The sequence below is a fragment of the Hyperolius riggenbachi genome, chromosome 3, assembly GCF_040937935.1.
Source record: "Hyperolius riggenbachi isolate aHypRig1 chromosome 3, aHypRig1.pri, whole genome shotgun sequence".
Taxonomy (NCBI): domain Eukaryota; kingdom Metazoa; phylum Chordata; class Amphibia; order Anura; family Hyperoliidae; genus Hyperolius; species Hyperolius riggenbachi.
The window spans coordinates 138,714,122-138,734,578 of record NC_090648.1 but is presented as its reverse complement, the minus strand read 5'-3'; the positions used below and the strand labels follow the sequence as shown (position 1 = coordinate 138,734,578).

At 43.5% G+C, this 20,457-nt stretch overlaps 1 protein-coding gene across 3 annotated transcripts in view; it reads right to left on the bottom strand.

The window, feature by feature from the left end:
• Positions 1-20,457, bottom strand: part of RASGRF1 (Ras protein specific guanine nucleotide releasing factor 1) — a 137,951-nt gene that overhangs the window by 22,778 nt on the left and 94,716 nt on the right. For 2 of the 3 annotated variants that reach the window (XM_068274967.1, XM_068274968.1), the window contains 6 exons: positions 12,737-12,819; positions 9,939-10,187; positions 8,858-9,234; positions 5,156-5,281; positions 3,489-3,659; positions 144-250 (listed from right to left, as the gene is read on the bottom strand). In XM_068274967.1, coding sequence (XP_068131068.1) covers positions 144-250; positions 3,489-3,659; positions 5,156-5,281; positions 8,858-9,234; positions 9,939-10,187; positions 12,737-12,819 — 1,113 coding nt within the window. Of the gene's footprint in view, positions 1-143; positions 251-3,488; positions 3,660-5,155; positions 5,282-8,857; positions 9,235-9,938; positions 10,188-12,736; positions 12,820-14,972; positions 14,993-20,457 lie in introns of those variants that run through there. The other variant, XM_068274969.1, reaches the window with a different exon arrangement.

Below are 20,457 nucleotides of genomic sequence, written 5' to 3'. Positions count from 1 at the left end.
TCACTATTAGCCCAACTGTGTTATGATTGTTTCATATGAAGAAGACTTGGTTGTATAGATAGAGGCCTTGAACAGTCCCTATTGAAGTGCATACTACGCTCCACTGAGAACACAGCAATAGTCATGGAAGCTGCAGGAGATACCTGAGCGTGTTTGGACACCCAGTGTCTCAGGACATTCAGCACTCGGTTTGTGGCTGCTCTTCTGATAACAAACTCCTTGTCTCCATTCCTCTGATCTGAGGGAAACCCTGCAACACACACAAACCATTGTCACATAACACTGGAAATGGGAAGGTGAGGAATGAGGCTGGAGGAGGAAAGAAGAACTTACAGATCATACAAGTTTTGAAATATAATTTCAATTCAAGAACTGCAAAAAAATTTTCTGCTTGTAACATTTGAAAAAATCTGACCAATGTACCCACACACCTATGTTCAAATTTTCCCCAATTATGAAAAAAATGATTGAAAAAAAATTGCTTGGGTCTTTACATCAAGTAATTGATCACACACCATTCAATTTCATTAAAAATTGATCAGAAAAATCTAACACTCCTGATCTTCTTTTATTGAATAAAAATGGGAAATTCAACAACAAATTCGACAACCAATAGTTTTTATCAAATTGCTGTAAAATTGGATAATTTTATTGTATGGTGTGTGGCCACCTTAAGCTTTCATTCCAGGGTAATAAAGTGCGAGGCGGCCGGCATGTGACGTCAGCCGCGTCATACGCGGAAGGAGCAGCCCGACACTGCCGAGTGTCGCCCGGGCTGCGGCCTGTCAGCCATTCCGGAGCGGGGAGAAGGAGAGGAGCCAGGACGCCGGCGTGGGACCTCCCGACCAGCACTGGGCTGGAGAAAGCCCCTGGTGAGTACAACTTTCTTTTTTTGGGTTAGCTCGGAGTCCCTTTAAAGGGATACTGTAGGAGGGTCGGGGGAAAATGAGTTGAAGTTACCCGGGGCTTCTAATGGTCCCCCGCAGACATCCTGTGCCCGCGCAGCCACTCACCGATGCTCCGGCCCCGCCTCCAGTTCACTTCTGGAATTTCTGACTTTAAAGTCAGAAAACCACTGCGCCTGCATTGCCGTGTCCTCGCTCCCGCTGATGGCACCAGGAGCATACTGCGCAGACCAAAGACCATACTGGACTTGTGCAATACACTCCTGGTGACATCAGCGGGAGCGAGGATGCAGCTGCGCAGGGGCAGTGGTTTTCAGACTTTAAAGTCTGAAATTCCAGAAGTGAACCGGGTGCGGGGCCGGAGCATCGGTGAGTGGCTGCGTGGGTACAGGATGTCTGCGGGGGGCCATTAGAAGCCCTGGGTAAGTTCAACTCATTTTCCCCCGACCCCCCTACAGTATCCCTTTAAGTCTGTTTACCTATGTTTAGTGTTGGCTTTTGAATTCAGGTTATTGAAATACAGAAACCTCAAATTCACCCGTCACCAAACTTCAGCACCCAGACATGTGGACAGGGTCAGGTGGAGGTCATTTATTTGCTCTTCACGTTGTATTTCATGTGAAGCACAAATAAGCAAGCTTCCTCTGACCCTCTTCACATCTGGGTGCTGAAGTGTGGTGACGGGAGAATTCGGGTTTCCAATTTTCAATAACAATAATTTGAACACCAACACTACCTATATTTGTGTAAATGGGTTTCTAGAGAAAGTGAAGGGTAGTGCTACAGAGGAGTCACTATCATAAGTAACCATTACCATTCTGTACTACAGCCTTGACAAAGGGGACCCCTCGGGGCCCCGAAACGGTTTGTTGGTTTTCTGGAATGATTGTGTCACATTTTTGAATAAATAAGACTTGGTACATATGAGTGTGCGGACCTTCTGGAATTTCTTGACTATCATAAGGTAACTCACTATTCAAAGCGCTTTTCATGCTACAATGCATTGGTTAGTTTTCTTGCCCTGCAGTGCTGAGGTCCTGGATACCTGCGTTGCCAAGGTACTTGGGTAATGGGTAATACTTGGGTTGCTGTGGTATTGCGCCCTACACTATTTGCGTAACTCACGTTACCCAAGTAATGCAGATCACACATGAATTCTGTTGCATGTGAAATGGGCCTTAATGTTACAAGCCATTGCTGATCCTGGTGATATGATGCAGGCCGTGACTCCTAAAAACTAATCCTATTTTTTGTTAGTGCACATAAAAAGAGTATCAAATCCAGAATGCAAACTTTTTGTTGTTGTTGTTGAAGCTATGAGTGCACTAAGATGACTACAATCATTTATTTATGATAAAGGCAGGGCAAAAGTTTGCTTGTATCACTGAAAGTGCGAAGGGTTTATGCAGTATTGGCATTTGCTTTTTTATTAGTCCCTGTACTGTATGATGAAAAAGTGCTGCGATAAAGTATACCAACTACTCTTGTTATTACTTTACAATGTGGGAACAAAGTGAATGGGTAATTTAAAGAGAATCTGTACTCTAAAATTCTTACAGTAAAAAGCATACCATTTCTATTCATTATGTTCCCCTTGGCCCCTCTGTGCTGTTTCTGCCACTCCCTGCTGCAATCCTGGCCTGTAATTGCCAGTTTTAGGCAGTGTTTACAAACAAAAGACATGGCTGCTAACCAGAGTGTGATAGGCTGAGAGGAGAGCTTGGAGAGGGTGTGTAAAGCTTCTGCCTATCACAAGCAGTGCTGCACATTCCAGCCTGAGCCCAACAGAGCCGACAGAGGAAAGAAGATAGGATTTATTACAGAGACAGTGCAACTAGAAAAGGCTGCAGTAAGCCAGACCACATTAGAACAGGTATAGGAACTTATAGGATAGAAGAAATAAGGCTCAAAATTTTGTTACAGAGTCTGTACACACCTGAAGTGAGAGGGATGTGGAGGCCGACATATTTATTTGTTTTTAAAGTGGTCTACAGGACAGAAGGAAAGCATAAGGAAAGGCACCCTGTATATGTATTTAAGAGAGTTGGCCTGTTTAGTTCCCCCTTATCTGTGACTAATCTCAACTGTAATTTGATCTCTCAGCTGTGTCCGTTGGCTGCCTCGACAGAGAAGCTAATTTGTAACCCTACGTCTGCTTCCATGAAAGCAGAAAGTAGACACACTGCCAATTTATTTCAGGATTTGTATTAGCTGTAACAAATAATTGTTTTTCTTTAATTGTCATTATGTTGTTGCATATCTTTTAAAGCAGAAAGGAAGTTCTGAGTTCAGGCCCGCTTTATAATAATAATGCCGTTTACCTGGCTGTTCTGATGAGTCTCTGTGTCTAATATTCTTAGCCAGAGACCCTAAACAAGAATGCAGATCAGATATTTCCGACTGAATTCTGACTGGATTATCAGGTGATGATGCGTATTTCAGTGTGGCCCAGACACTACTGCAGCAAGATGCCAGGCTACTGGTATTGTGTCAAAGGAAACAAATATGGCAGCCTCCCTATCCCTCTCAGTTTAGGTGTCCTTTATACGTGAATTCCATGAAACGACCCTCTTTTGCTCCTACCTGCTGTTGCTAAAGACATGCGTCTATATGTTTCCTTGGTTGGAGTACCCTCATTAGCTCCGGCAGTTGCTATGGCGAAGGCAGAAGCTGCAGATAGGTTGCTGCGGCTACTGTCGTGCTCCCGACAAGATGTCATCACAATGCCATTATTGTATGAGAAGAGAGTAAAATCTGTAACAGGGTTTTAAAAATAAAGAAGATAAAGATTTCCAGCCACCACATCATGCACTGACAGGTTTATGAAAAATAAGCAGTTTGAAGCCCAACTAAATCCTTGCAGCACGTTGGCTGGCAGTGTTCCCTCCCCTTTATCTATTAACAGTACAGCATGTCTCACCTGCTAAATCATGATCTACAGTATATCATAAAAAAGCTTGTATTTCTAGGTAGGAGCCGGGTGGAAGTCACTTAGCAGCACAGCAGTCTGCTGCCCTGACAACGGCTTATTCCCTGCTTTTTCTGGGTCCTGCATGTCACTGCTTGCTGACTTGAGTAAGGATGTGTGCCAATCCTAATACAATCATCCAATTTAATATTCAAGCCTTGCAATGGTACCCAATATACATTACCAGGGTGTCTCCACACAGCCCCAATTCCACCATCAAGCAATTAATCATTGAGCCTGGTTTCAGACTGTATATTGGCGTCAGCGATGCAGTGCGTTGTGCCCGTTGCACCGCCAAAAATAGGCCTTAAAGAGGAACTCCAGTGAAAATAATGTAATAAAAAGTGCTTCATTTTTACAATAATTATGTATAAATGATTTTGTCAGTGTTTGCCCATTGCAAAATCTTTTAAATCCCTGATTTACATTCTGACATTTATCACATGGCGACATTTTTACTACTGGCAGGTGATGTAGCTGCTGCTTGCTTTTTTGGCAGTTGGAAACAACTGTAATCAGCAGTTATTTTCCACAATGCAATAAGGTTCACAGAGAGGAAACTGCCAGGACCATGGTCCTCACAGTTTCCTGTGGGAGGGGTTTCACCACAATATCAGCCATACAGAGCCCCCGATGATCCGTTTGTGAAAAGGAATAGATTTCTCATGTAAATGGGGGTATCAGCTACTGATTGGGATGAAGTTCAATTCTTGGTCATGGTTTCTCTTTAAGGGAACACCACATTAGTACACGGTGTTCCCTGTCTGACAATCTTCCAAGCAACACTTCCTGCTTGGAAGATTGCCAGACAGGGAACACCCTGTACTAATGCAGTGTTCTCTGAAGGTCACCTCCTGCTTTGGGTATGTGGAAGTGCACAGAAGCGTATTGTAAAAATAAGCTTGTGCGCCGCGATACCAGCTATTTATAAAACCCTGTGTCGCCATAGAGGTCGCCTCAGGAGCCGCACAGCAACGTAGTTCTGCACTAGTATTAGATAGGGCACTTCCGGCTCAGCGTACTGCAACGTGGGAAGTATGAACTTCCCCATAGAGTTTCATTAGGTTGCGGTAGCAGTGCGGCATTGTACTGCACCACACCAGTGTGAAGGGGCCCTTAAATTGTACCCGAGGTGGTGCAGAAATGGAGGCAGATAGGACACAGAGGTATGTTCCCTGGTCCATGACATGCCTCAGTGTCCCCTATGCCGGTAATCTTAACATGCTCTATCTACACATGTTTAGATTAACATTATTTCTGGAAATGGAACCTGTTTGCTTACCAGCAGAGTTGCGGCCTCGTTGAGAGATTGGGGTTGTTGGTGACCGGGTTGGGGAGTTGTCAGCTTCAGCCTCATCACTTTGGGTTTGTTCATTGTCCGATTCTGTTCGGCAAGAAGCCTCTGAATCTGTGAAAAAGAAGATACATTACTACTGAATAGCTTAGTGGCTTGGATGTGTGCCTTTGGCCCCTTTCACACTGCGCAGTTTTCATTGCCTTGCATTACAGTGCGGTAACACTAAGGCATTGAAAGTCTATTTTAATGCCTTAGTGTTGGGTGGCAGCAATGCGGCAGAAGTGACGTTTTCTGCCGCACACCAACGTGAGGGAAACAGCGCGTTGGAGTCCAGCTTGCGCGGCAGCGTACGGTGGACCAGAAATCATGTAAGTCTATGGTGACCCAAACGTTTTTTAAAAGTGTTCGCGTTGCGGCACACATGCGTGAAAGCATATTTTTTAAATAAACTTCCTCGCAATTTGTATTTCCGCCACAGGAAGTGAGCACTAGAGCAGTGTTTCCCAACCGGTGTTCCGCGGCACACTAGTGTGCCGCGGGATGTTGCCTGGTGTGCCGTGCGGGGATCCCCAACCTGTGGTCCGCGGGACTGTCCTCTTCCTCCCCCCTCCCGCCCGTCCCTGCGGCCGCCGCTGCTTTTATTACCTTAGCAGCGGCCGCTCTCCCCTCTCCGGCGCGTGTATTTATTTAAGCAGCGTATCTCCCGGCTGCTCTGTGTGATGCGCAGGAAGCAGGGCTCGGTTACCATAGTAACGGCGATACATATCGCCGTTACAGGAAGCCGCTGCTCTGCTTCCTGCCGCATCACACAGAGCAGCCGGGAGATACGCTGCTTGAATAAATACACGCGCCGGAGAGGGGAGAGCGGCCGCTGTTAAGGTAAAAACAGCGGCGGGGACGGGCGGGGGGCACCACCTACCCATACTGGCTATACCGGGGCACTATACTAGCTATACTGGGGCGCTATCCTCGGGCACTATACTGGCTATACTGGGGCACTATTCTGGCTATACTGGGGCACTATACTGGCTATACTGGGGCACTATACTGGGGCACTATACTAGCTATACTGGGGCACTATACTGGCTATCCTGGGGCACTATACTGGCTATCCTGGGGCACTATACTGGGGCACTATACTAGCTATCCTGGGGCACTATACTGGGGCGTTATCCTGGGGCACTATACTGGCTATACTGGGGCACTATTCTGGCTATACTGGGGCACTATTCTGGCTATACTGGGGCACTATACTGGCTATCCTGGGGCACTATACTGGGGCACTATACTGGCTATACTGGGGCACTATTCTGGGGCACTATAGTAGCTATACTGGGGCGCTATACTGGGGCACTATACTGGCTATACTGGGGCACTATCCTGGCTATACTGAGGCAACTAAACTCCCTATACTGGGGCAACTATGCTAGCTATGCAGCCGCACCCCATCCCCCCCCCCCCCCATAGCCTGCTGCGCACGGCACTGTCCACTAGGTCACGCAAACACCCCCCCCTCCCCCCCCCCCGCTGTTCCCCGGAGAAAAATTTGGTCAGAAAGTGTTCCCCGGGCCGGAAAAGGTTGGGAACCACTGCACTAGAGAACCTAACTTCCTGCTTGGCTTACAGCCAGAAAGCAGATTACCGCTTTTTAATGCAGAAATCCTCGAAGGCCTTTTTTTTTAGCACTGCGGTGTGATGCAATCATCCAATTGCATTGCACCAACAACGCAGGTCGGCAGTGTGAAACCGGTCTTAAAGCGGACCCAAACCAAACATTTTTTTAATTGAAAATATTTAGTTGCACCACTCTGACACATACAAAGATAAATAAACACTCCTTCAAGCCTATGAGCATTTCAGTGCATGCTTTTTACCTTTCTCTTTCCATAACTAGGGTTATACAGGTGGCAGCCATTACTTCTGAGCTTAGTAGGAGGTTTTAGATCATCATGGGTGTTTGTCAACAGCTACCCTCCCTCACATGGGCATCGTCTATGTGAAATCTCACACAAGCTGAGATCACCTCCCCTGTGACATCGTCAGTAGCAGCCTGTGTTTTGTTTTTGTTTTTTAGTCTGCCGGATTTTATCCTGGCAATGTGAAAGGAAGGGAGGGGTTCCTCCAATAAATGTAAAATATTTTATATTTGTCATCATGTAGCTGAAAAAAGGCTGCTATTTATTATTATAAGTTAGAAAATAGATTTTATTTCTGAAATCTTGTATTTTTAATTTGGGTCCACTTTAAAGGGAACCAGAGAGGATGAAGAAAAGCTCTTATACATACCTGGGGCTTCTTCCAGCCCCATACGCCTGGATCGCTCCCACGCCGCTGTCCTCCGCTGCATGGAACCACCGATACCGGGTCCCATCATTACCGCCAGTCGGCCAGCCGGCCGCGGCCAATTCTCCGCATCACACGGGGCTCCCTCCATACAGGTACGCGTGTGGCTGCTTACTGCGCAGCCGCATGCGTACGGGTATGGAGGGAGCCCCTGTGATGCGGACAATTGGCCGCGTCCGCTGGAAGTGACGGGCCCGGTACCGGCGGATCCAGGAAGCGGAGGATGGCGGCGTGGGAGCGATCCAGGCTTATGGGGCTGGAAGAAGCCCCAGGTATGTATAAAATCTTTTTTCTATTTTACGAAAGCATTCCTCTCTGGTTCCCTTTAAGCTTTGTAAACATTTGGGATGATTGAACTTTTGTGATCAGTTCAGGTGACATTATCCCATTTCACCAATCAGCACATAGACAAGCTGCGTATCTCTCTGCCGAGAGGGGAGGATGAACATGATGATTATAAAACTGGTTGTCCAAATAGTATCTAACTCTTTGGATCATCGGGGCCACCTATACATATGGTAGGTATTACCCGAGATGATCATGAATGATCACACGGTTTGTCAAAAAGACATACCGCAAGTAAAATACTACACAAACATAACTATATTATAAAAGGATCATCCACAAATATGGTAGTGTGTTTCTACAGGGCCCTAATGCTTTAGGTACACACCATGCCATGACTTTTCAGATCGATGGGTCAAACTGATAATTTCTGACATGTCTTATCTGCTCCCAATCTGCTCACTACTGCACAAAATTGATCTAGTTATCCATGGGGAGCAGATCGGGTATGTGAAAATTATCGCTTCAACTTGTCGATTTGATGGGAAATTGCATGCTGTATACATAGCATTGTTTATTTATTTAGTTGTTGAAGGACTTTGTAAGAACTATAACCAGTTGCTCTACGTATAAGTATAGACTATAATCTCTATCCACCTGTAAAGTCTTTTATATGCCACAAGTTGCTTGGTCATAAGTGATGCCACATTTTGCCATATGGAGTTCTGTTGATGGTGACAGATCCAATATTGTATGGTACTGACAGTGCATTGATATGCAATAAGCATAGCTCTTTTTCTCAAGCTTAATCCAATATCGTGCATAAAAATGTTTAATGTCCAATAAAGTGACCATCTTCCAGAGGTGTTGTCAGGACATTTTATTCAAGGCTGATGTCCCAAACGTTTTCTACTCTAAATGGTACACCACCAGTAGAATTTTATCCATTGTACATCATGTATAGCAACAGGTAAAATTTGACTTTTCCAATTAGGCACTTGTACCACATATATCAAACATTCAAAGTCATGCTGTAAATTATTTGTACCTTTCTCTTACCCTTATTTTGCCTTTGTGTTGCTGGCTCCTCATCCTTCTCTGCAGGTGGCTCCTCCCCCTCTCCCACTTTGCTGGGGAAGCTTCCTGACACATAAAGTTTATTGATATCCAGAGTGGTTTTGCTATATGGGGGAGGAGCTGAGCAGGCACTTGAGTATCCATTTGGAGAGCAGCCCAGGGCAGCAAGGTCCAGTGCTTTTCCACCAGTGATAATGGGGATGTTGAGTGACAGTTTGCGTCTGCGGCTGGGTGATGAGGACTTGGTGATAGACAGCGGTGGTGGAGATGAGAACTTTCTTGTAGCTCTGGGAGATTTGGGGGGTTCACCATACAGAAGCTTATTATTTTGATTACTTGCAAACAGAAGTTCTAAAGACCTACAGAAGTGGGAAAAGCACAAAGTATTGTGTCATTTTGTATGCAAATAGAGAAACAATAGAGAATTATGAAGCCAGAACTGTGTGGGATGTCTTCTGCTGTCACCTTCCTAACATAGTCATCTGTAAAACCATGACTTCTAATCTACCTCTTCTCTAAGACACTCTAACCATAACCATGCCCCAATCAGTCTGTTTTCTCTGTGGGATGGAGATGCCATAGTGCTATAAAACTCTCACTAACTAGATTCTATTACATGTGTGTGATTGAAGACACTATCAAAAAAAAGTGTTTGTGATGTCAAATTAATAGTATGACTCTTATGTCAAGTTAAAGCAGACCTCCGGGTGAAGATAAAAGTTACACTATCAGCACATGTAGCAGAAGTTGTAGCAGAGTAGCAGGAAAACGTGTAAAAACTGACCACTTGTGCCATAAAATGCAGGTTTTGTTGGTTAGCCACGCCTCTTTTCTGGAAAACCACCATGGCAGTTTTCTTAGGGTTACACTATAGTCTGACCCAATCCCGACCCGTTCAGAATCTGTCACTTGTATATCTGATTTTTAACTCTTTTAGGCAGAGAAAGAAAAAAAAAAAGGAACTCAGCATAATTGTTTGAGTGGTTGGCACTGTACATACACATGGCTATCTCATCCTGTCACACATCACCTCGTGTATCCTTTCAGTAACTTATATACATACCTGGCTGGGATGGCACTGACTGGTTTCCTGTAGATAGCAATAAGCTTGTCTAGCACAATATCGGCGCAAGTGAAGACCCGGTAAGAGTGTAAGAATGTGTTGAGGAAGTCGATGCTTAAAAAGCGCAGATCGGTGAGCCGTTCCAGCAATCGTTCCACACTTGCGTAGCGTATCTGCAGGACCTTGCATGAGTTCATCGTCTTACTGAACCGAATGTCAATGTCATCACAGTATAAACTGCTGTCTGACCTGTGGAAACATGATCACAGGAGATGACGTTTTATTGCATATATCACTAGAGAATAAGGTGACATCAAGTGAGACTACCTGGAAAAACAAAAGTAGATGAGGAAAGGTAATTTGCCACTTTTGTCATTTTTAAAATCAGATTGCCACTTTCATAAAAAGTTATAGGGCGATCAGATTTTCTCTGGTGCTGTGATTGCTATGCTGGAAGTCATCTTAGCGAGTACATATGTTTCGTCCACTAGTAATTTGGGCGCAGTTAATGGGGAATATAACAAATATATTCCCCTACTGATTACCTTATGTACTCCTTTGGCCCTGTAATTTGGGGTCCTGCTATGTCTCTAAATTATGTGGCCAAAGAGTATAACAGGTAATCAGTAGGGGAATATGGAAGATATGTACACAATTCAGGTTGCACCGCAATAGCCATAATCAACATTAAGGTGCCCAAATAAGGCGCAGTGCAGCGCCGACACAAAAAACACCTGACTGGACCTGCTGATCTGCAATTTCATTCTCTTGAATGGGGTAACAATCACTAGCCGGGATAGCCACTTCTCACCTGGAAGCACTGACAGTACATGGCCAACTGAGGCAGCAAACCACAGCTTTTTAAGCCGGTAATATACAGCAAACTGGCAGACGGGTTCAAAAAAAATCCACATTGTAGCTTGTGGCACTTTCAAAGTGGCATAGGCTATTTGACAGTCTATAAAGTAGTGATCAGAGGGTGATTGTCACTTTATAAATATGGTGATTGTGGATTCTGATCATAGATATCTGTTGAGATTGGCAACCCTATAAAAGTAGTAATCAGGTGATTTTCTTAGCTGATGGAAATTTTTATAAATCTAACAATAAAAAAGCAATATTTGGGCAGAAATAACAATACTTTTTTCTAAGTTTGAATCAGGTTGATACTATTGATTGGCTAACTTAGAAATAAATAAAAAGTAAGCTTTTGGCAAACAAGCCTTCTTCTGACTTTTTGAGGAAAAAAAAAAAATTATTTTTTTGTATTTATTAGACAGCCCTAAAGACAGCAGCAACAAATACAAACAGTCTTTACGGGCTTAGACTCATTCATTTAAAGGACAACTGAAGTGAGAAGATTATTGAGGCAGCCATATTTATATCCTTTTAAACAATACCAGTTGCCTGGCAGCCCTGCTGATCTGTTTGACTGCAGTAGTGTCTGCATAACACTAGAAACAAGCATGCAGCTAATCTTGTCAGATCTGCTGCATGCTTGTTCAGGGTCTACGGCTAAAAGTATTAGAGGCAGAGGATCAGTAGGACTGCCCGGCAACTGGTATTGCTTCAAAGTAAATAATTATGGCAGCCTCCATATCCCTCTCACTTCAGTTGTCCTTTATTTTAACTTCAACAGAGAAATACATACCAATAAGTTAAAACAATCAGGAATGTGATAGAACCAACATGGAAATAAAGATGTGGATTTAAAAAAATTGACTTGTGCCAACTTGACCTATCGCTGGATTGCCAATGTTTTGTTTTTTATTCTGCTACCCTTGAGTCAGTACTTTTTTTAGGTTTAGGATGTTACTGGGACTTTTTTTTTCATACAGAGAGATAGTTTTCTTTTTAATGATGTTTGATTTTATTCTTATAAACATAACAAAAAAATGTATGTTTACATGCTATAAAAATAGAAAAAACAAAAACCATTTTTGATCAAATCTAGGGGTAAGTACTAATTGTTGCATGTCAGCTTTGGCTTTGTGGCTGGATAGTGTAATGGTTAAGGGCTCTGCCTCTGACACAGGCGACCAGGGTTCGAATCTCAGCTCTGCCTGTTCAGTAAGCCAGTACCTATTCAGTAGGAGACCTTTGGCAAGTCTCCCTAACACTGCTACTGCCTATAGAGTTCGTCCTAGTGGCTGCAGCTCTGACGCTTTGAGTCCGCCAGGAGAAAAGCGCAATATAAATGTTATTTGTCACTTAGAAGTTTTATCTACTGCAACTTTACTTCTTAACATCAGAGGGAGCAGTTCACAAACATTATCTGATTCAAGTTGCACACTGGGCCCTAACTGAACTCTTTCCCACTGTAATCACCATTGCAAACGCACTACGATGTGCAACTTTTAACAAACAAGATTTTCCATGCATCGTGGTGCTATTTTACAATCGATCGTTGATATGCATGGCGTGATAACCATTCTCCAATGTTTTTTTGTTTTGTTACAAAGGGAAACCACAAAGAAAACTGCATAGTATTGAATTTGATATATGATTTCCTAGCACTCCCAATGGCTCAATGCAAATGCAGAAAACAATGTACTATGTTTGTGTAAAAATTGCATAGGGTCGAGTTGCCGCAGTGGGAATAGGGAGCCACAGTTATATTGATAATCACAGTGCCCTGCGATTGGTGAAGTGTGGGAAAATCGGATCTGAATTGATTTAGGTTAATATTTAATATATACACACACATGCACAGACACACACACGTACTAAGAAATATAAAAATAATGAATAACATGATACCACATCAACAGTTGTCCATTCTTCCCTTGCTAACTTACTTGATCATTTGGGGTACGGTGACTTTGGAGTTCTCTTCGAATGCATTCATCATCAGTCCATTACAGCGGATGTTATCCACACACTGCAAAGCAGAATCAGTGCCATAGTCAGAGTGAGCTGCGGTAAAACACGGGTTGATTACTAAGGCCTAGTACACACAAGCCATTCACTTCTGATCTTACAAACAATCCAATCAAATGATTGGACTGTCCAAGCGGAAGTGAATTATTCTGCAGACTGATCAGAACAACCAATAAGCAATCATTTGATTGGTTGTTGAGTGGATAGATGGGCTGGTAGATATCGACTGATGACTGATCGTGCATGTTGAGTTGTATTGTATATTTGATGTGTATGTGCAATCATGTGACAGGAACAGGAACCCATAAGAACTAGCTCGGGAACAAGAGATTGGATGGAAGGGACATCACATGTGTACATTGATGTGTCTTTTCCGTTCAGTCAATCACTTGCCTGGAAGCTTTGCAGTGGGTCTGCTCAGGAGTATGTGGGTCTCAGTGGGTCTGCTCAGTAGTATGAGCCCTTAGCTCGGAGAACAGTGCAAAACAGCGGAGAAAATAAATGATCCAGGAAGTCTGGACTGGATTTTTTAAATACTGTCTGCTATTCTGAGGCAAAAGGTTGCACACCTGGATCATATCAGAAAAGTGATAACTGCTGGGTTAGTGATACAGTCCGCCTCACTGCTGTTGCATGCCTGCACCAACATTCTGAATTTATTACAGGAATTTGTCACTATGGGCGCACACAGATGACTGCAGCTACACAATCGCTACTCTACTTACTGTTCAGCAGCCCAACAACTTTCAGAACAAACCAGGGAAGCATTGCAAATTTTAGCCAAATAATAACAAGCAATTTTAAACAAATGCAGCCTAGATATACACAATCATTGAATGTATTTAGTCCTCTCCAGCTAATAAAGGTGATGTCAGTGTTAATAAAAAGGAGGCTGAAGGTACCCTTGCTATAAATATTAAGTGTGTGCAGATTCAATTAAAATGTTACTGTTAATGTACATGAACACACCTGCAGACCAAATGCTTTACAGCCTAAAACCCAAGTCCAGACCAAAAACAAAACTTCAAATGTGAAATGTACATCACTATTAAGTGTATTTTTGTATTTGCAAAGTTCGGTTTCATTGAGGTCTCCCTATGGTCGAAACTGTGGCCAGAGCCCAAACTGCAGACTACAGATATCTGTCATTACCAGCCATTGGATTTACTACAAAGATGTCAGATTTTATGCTGTTACACTGCAAAGCATGATGGGTGCTAAGCATCTAAACAGCAGTGGATAGGCCCTTATGAGCCAGAGCTCAGTAATTCTGCTCAGAGACTAGTGTTGACAGTGCATCCAGTCATTCCTTCTAGATGGCATCATTTCATTTAAAGTGAACCTGAAGTGAAAGGAATATGGAAGCTGTCATCTTCATTCCCTTAAAAAAACAATGGCAGTTGCCTGGCTGTCATGCTGGCTTTGTTTTTGATGGAGTAGAGTGTGCGTGCAGATAGGCACCCAGTATAACAACTCTTTACTGAAGAAAAAAATGCAGATCAGATATAATTCATACACCTCCATCAGGTAATGCAGCTTACTTAAAACAGAGAGGAACACAGAATAAATACAGGAAAACACAATACCATAGAGCTCGTCACATCATTCTACAGACAGTGACATCTTGTGGTTGCTTTACTATGCTGCAATTTAAAGTCATACTGTTGATACTACCAACAGTTTTTGAGTCACACATCTGCAACAAGCATGCAGCCAATGGAGTCAGACCAGAGTCACAGCATCTGGGCCAGTTACTTAAGTATTAGAGACAGAGCATCAGCACAGACATCAGACCACTGGGAATGTTTATTACAGAATGGAGATGGCAGCCTCCATGTTAATCTCACTTCAGGTTCCCCTTTAAGAACTGTAGAACTGTGATCACAGATATGAGGCTGCTTTATTACAACTGAAATTTGCAGTTGAGTAGGGACATGTCAAAAGGTAAAAAGGAAAAGGGAATAAAGATATAAAACTTTCCCGGACTTGGGTTTTAATATCCCTGATCATTTGGTGTAGAAGGTAAGTTATTATTTCTAACACTTCACACATTGACTGACAGATGTACATGGGGTGGACTATGAAAGAAATACATTGACAACACAGATAGGCACGGACTATGGCAGGGCTACAGACACTGATGAATAGACATACCTGGGTACATGAATATAGGCTTTTCAGGAGTATGAAAGCTACACCCACCTAAAGATCCACCTACTTTCAAAGGAAAGATCATCCATTAGTGAGCCAGATTTTCATTAGAGTGGGGAGGGCGTAGTGTGATGATAGGTGCAGTTTACCACAAACTTGTGCAGAGCCCAGTGAAGCTGGCCCCGCTACAGTCAGTACTAAGAAAAATTCCATCGTGTTTGGTTAGTGCCTTGTGACCATTTGTGCTGCAAAAAAATAGCATTTGTGCCATGTTCATTTTGCAGATAATAGCATTTTTTTCCAGAGGTTGACATCACCAAGCCCCCTACGGCAGCTTACAGACATGAAACCAGTATGATTGGCTAGTGCCGCATTTGTGTCCATTTGTGCCACAGAAATCACTGTTCTATTTCTTTTAGTTTTGTAGTTATTTATAGTTCACCCCAATCCCAGATGAACCTTTGACCATTATAAAAATCTAAAAGATCTCCAAAACTAAAAAGGGATTAAACAATGATTCTTGCGGCACAAACGTGGCACTAACCAACCTTACCTGTGTTACATGTCAGTCAGCTGTTGGGGAAGGAGGGGTTCTGGGTAATGTCATCATCTAGAAAAAAAAAATAATTGCAATTATCTTAAAAACAATAGCAACACACATCCTAATTTTTGCAGCACAAATGGGCACAAATGTAGCGGTAACCAAACACGATGGAATTTTCATTTGCACTGATTGTAGGGTGGGCAACTTCACGGACCTCTTGTGCAGACCTAATGTCACTGCTTTCAAACTGGAAGGGCATGTGTTGACGTCAAAACATGCTGTCTATGCAAATTTCCTTATAGGAGGTGCCAGAGCTGTTGGTTGTAATGTGATTTATGCCAATATAAGGTTTTCTGATTGCAGGATTTTTTTTTATATAGCATGAATATTAATTCCTGATAAATGCTCACTCACACATCTGGATCCTAGTATAATTTTATATTTTTCTAGTTTGTCTTACACTGTGTACTCTCATTTTACTGCGAGGAAATAGTCCATGGAGTGCGCTACTGACTACGATACCTCATGCGGTTTCCAGTGCATTGTGCCTTTATATTTGCTTTTGAGTGCAGGCAGGGGTCCCCTGAAACCTTATTAACAAGCGTACAAGAAAAAAGTCTAATTTTCATTAGTCCCATTGGAACATAAACATCCAGGATCCACTGTACTCTTGCAGAAGCAGTCCTGTAATATATTGTAATGTCCAAACGCACAAAGCTCAATGTAAATGCTTTAGAATCCCATATAGCTTTTACCTACTATAATTGTCATGGTAATGCCAGCCACACACAGGGGAATCTCCACCTGTCTTAGCTGAATGTCTGATTTGGTATATGGAAACCTATAAAGAAATAAGGCTCGGTTCACATTGGACTAAAAAAAATCAGTTTAGCGGACAGTAACAGAACTGACCCCAATGGGGGTGAACGGATCCTATGTAAATCAATAGGATCCGTTCAACTTGCTCTGTTCGAATGGATCCAATCGGTCTGTTTCACCAAATGGACCACAATTTGGGTCTGCAAGCGATTTTTCTGGATCGACGGGTCACGGATGTGTTGTACTGACCGCATGCTAACAGAACAAAGGGTCACAGATGGCAAACTGATGCCTTTAAAATTTGATCCGTTCCTGGGATCCGTTTTTACACATTTCAGTTTTCCATCCGTGCCAGTGTGAACTGGGTCTAAATTAACAGCAAAGCATGCAAGATTAAACAGCCTAGCTGTACAATTTTTTAAAGTGTACCTGAGACGGGGGGATATCAAAACTTTATACATACCTGGGGCTTCCTCCAGCCCCCACCAGCCAGATTGATCCCACGCTGCCGTCCTCTGCTGCTTGTAGCTAGTGTTGGGCGAACATCTAGATGTTCGGGTTCGGGTCGAACAGGCCGAACATGGCCGCGATGTTCGGGTATTCGAGCCGAACTCCGAACATAATGGAAGTCAATGGGGACCCGAACTTTCATGCTTTGTAAAGCCTCCTTACATGCTACATACCCCAAATTTACAGGGTATGTGCACCTTGGGAGTGGGTACAAGAGGAAAAAAAATTAGCAAAAAGAGCTTATAGTTTTTGAGAAAATCGATTTTAAAGTTTCAAAGGGAAAACTGTCTTTTAAATGCGGGAAATGTCTGTTTTCTTTGCACAGGTAACATGCTTTTTGTCGGCATGCAGTCATAAATGTAATACAGATAAGAGGTTCCAGGAAAAGGGACCGGTAACGCTAACCCAGCAACAGCACACGTGATGGAACAGGAGGAGGGCGGCGCAGGAGGAGAAGGCCACGCTTTGAGACACAACAACCCAGGCCTTGCATGAGGACAAGAAGCGTGCGGATAGCAATTTGCATTTTGTCGCCATGCAGTCACAAATGTAATACAGATGAGAGGTTAAATAAACAATAAACAGTAATTGGTGTTGTCCAGAATGCGCACAATGCGTGGGTCGCGTTCAATGCAGTCCTAGGCCGAAGAGGTCATAGCCTAGGGTCACAAAAACCTGTTTATTTGGGCTATTTCAATGGTGGCGAGTCTGACGTACATAAACCACAGCAATGGCCGTTAGCAACGTCTGAATCTCACGAAATGTCTCATGCAGGTAGAAGACATATTGTTACACTTGGGCTCCAAAGATGGGTTCCCTACATCTCTGCAAACCAGAGTTACAGGGCTCCAAATTTGGTAAAATCCCCCATAGGCTTTCATTGGGCCTCCTATTTACAGTTCCAAAATCTCACATCTTTTCAAAGGGCAATTGCTCAGCAGTGGCAAATTTTCTAGCATTGTAGGGACCCTTAGGGGGAACATGACTGGTGAGTTTCGGGCCCCTAGGCCAAAGAGGTCATAGCCTAGGGTCACAAAAACCTGTTTATTTGGGCAATTTCAATGGTAGTTATGCTGACGTACATAAATCTCAGCCATGGCCGTTAGCAACGTCTGAATTTCACGAAATGTCTCATGCAGGTAGAAGACATATTGTTAGACTTGGATTCCAAAGATGGGGTCCCTACATCTCTGCAAACCAGAGTTACAGGGGTCCAAAATTGGTAAAATCCCCCAAAGGCTTTCATTGCCTCCCTATTTCACTTTCCAAAATCTCACATCTTTTCAAAGGGCAATTGCTCAGCAGTGGCAAATTTTCTAGCATTGTAGGGACCCTTAGGGGGAACATGACTGGTGAGTTTCGGGCCCCTAGGCCAAAGAGGTCATAGCCTAGGGTCACAAAAACCTGTTTATTTGGGCAATTTCAATGGTAGTTATGCTGACGTACATAAATCTCAGCCATGGCCGTTAGCAACGTCTGAATTTCACGAAATGTCTCATGCAGGTAGAAGACATATTGTTAGACTTGGATTCCAAAGATGGGGTCCCTACATCTCTGCAAACCAGAGTTACAGGGGTCCAAAATTGGTAAAATCCCCCATAGGCTTTCATTGCCTCCCTATTTCACTTTCCAAAATCTCACATCTTTTCAAAGGGCAATTTCTCAGCAGTGGCAAATTTTCTAGCATTGTAGGGACCCTTAGGGGGAACATGACTGGTGAGTTTCGGGCCCCTAGGCCAAAGAGGTCATAGCCTAGGGTCACAAAAACCTGTTTATTTGGGCTATTTCAATGGTGGCGAGTCTGACGTACATAAATCGCAGCAATGGCCGTTAGCAACGTCTGAATCTCACGAAATGTCTCATGCAGGTAGAAGACATATTGTTAGACTTGGATTCCAAAGATGGGGTCCCTACATCTCTGCAAACCAGAGTTGCAGGGGTCCAAAATTGGTAAAATCCCCCATAGACTTTCATTGGGCCTACTATTTACCGTTCCAAAATCTCACACCATTTCAAAGGGCAATGGCTCAGCAGTGGCAAAACTCACCAGTCATGATCCCCCCTACAATGCTAGAAAATTTGGTACTGCTGAGCCATTGCCCTTTGAAAAGATGTGAGATTTTGGAAAGTGAAATAGGGAGGCAATGAAAGCCTATGGGGGATTTTACCAATTTTGCACCCCTGTAACTCTGGTTTGCAGAGATGTAGGGACCCCATCTTTGGAATCCAAGTCTAACAATATGTCTTCTACCTGCATGAGACATTTCGTGAAATTCAGACGTTGCTAACGGCCATGGCTGAGATTTATGTACGTCAGCATCACTACCATTGAAATAGCCCAAATAAACAGGTTTTTGTGACCCTAGGCTATGACCTCTTTGGCCTAGGGGCCCGAAACTCACCAGTCATGTTCCCCCTAAGGGTCCCTACAATGCTAGAAAATTTGCCACTGCTGAGCAATTGCCCTTTGAAAAGATGTGAGATTTTGGAAAGTGAAATAGGGAGGCAATGAAAGCCTATGGGGGATTTTACCAATTTTGGACCCCTGCAACTCTGGTTTGCAGAGATGTAGGGACCCCATCTTTGGAATCCAAGTCTAACAATATGTCTTCTACCTGCATGAGACATTTCGTGAAATTCAGACGTTGCTTACGGCCATGGCTGAGATTTATGTACGTCAGCATAACTACCATTGAAATTGCCCAAATAAACAGGTTTTTGTGACCCTAGGCTATGACCTCTTTGGCCTAGGGGCCCGAAACTCACCAGTCATGTTCCCCCTAAGGGTCCCTACAATGCTAGAAAATTTGCCACTGCTGAGCAATTGCCCTTTGAAAAGATGTGAGATTTTGGAAATGTAAATAGGAGGCCCAATGAAAGCCTATGGCGGATTTTATCAAATTTGGAGCCCTGTAACTCTGGTTTGCAGAGATGTAGGGAACCCATCTTTGGAGCCCAAGTCTAACAATATGTCTTCTACCTGCATGAGACATTTCGTGAGATTCAGACGTTGCTAACGGCCATTGCTGCGATTTATGTACGTCAGACTCGCCACCATTGAAATTGCCCAAATAAACAGGTTTTTGTGACCCTAGGCTATGACCTCTTCGGCCTAGGACTGCATTGAACGCGACCCACGCATTGTGCGCATTCTGGACAACGCCAATTACTGTTTATTGTTTATTTAACCTCTCATCTGTATTACATTTATGACTGCATGGCGACAAAATGCAAATTGCTATCCGCACGCTTCTTGTCCTCATGCAAGGCCTGGGTTGTTGTGTCTCAAAGCATGGCCTTCTCCTCCTGCGCCGCCCTCCTCCTGTTCCATCACGTGTGCTGCTGCTGGGTTAGCGTTACCGGTCCCTTTTCCTGGAACCTCTTATCTGTATTACATTTATGACTGCATGCCGACAAAAAGCATGTTACCTGTGCAAAGAAAACAGACATTTCCCGCATTTAAAAGACAGTTTTCCCTTTGAAACGTTAAAATCAATTTTCTCAAAAACTATAAGCTCTTTTTGCTAAAAAATTTTTTCCTCTTGTACCCACTCCCAAGGTGCACATACCCTGTAAATTTGGGGTATGTAGCATGTAAGGAGGCTTTACAAAGCA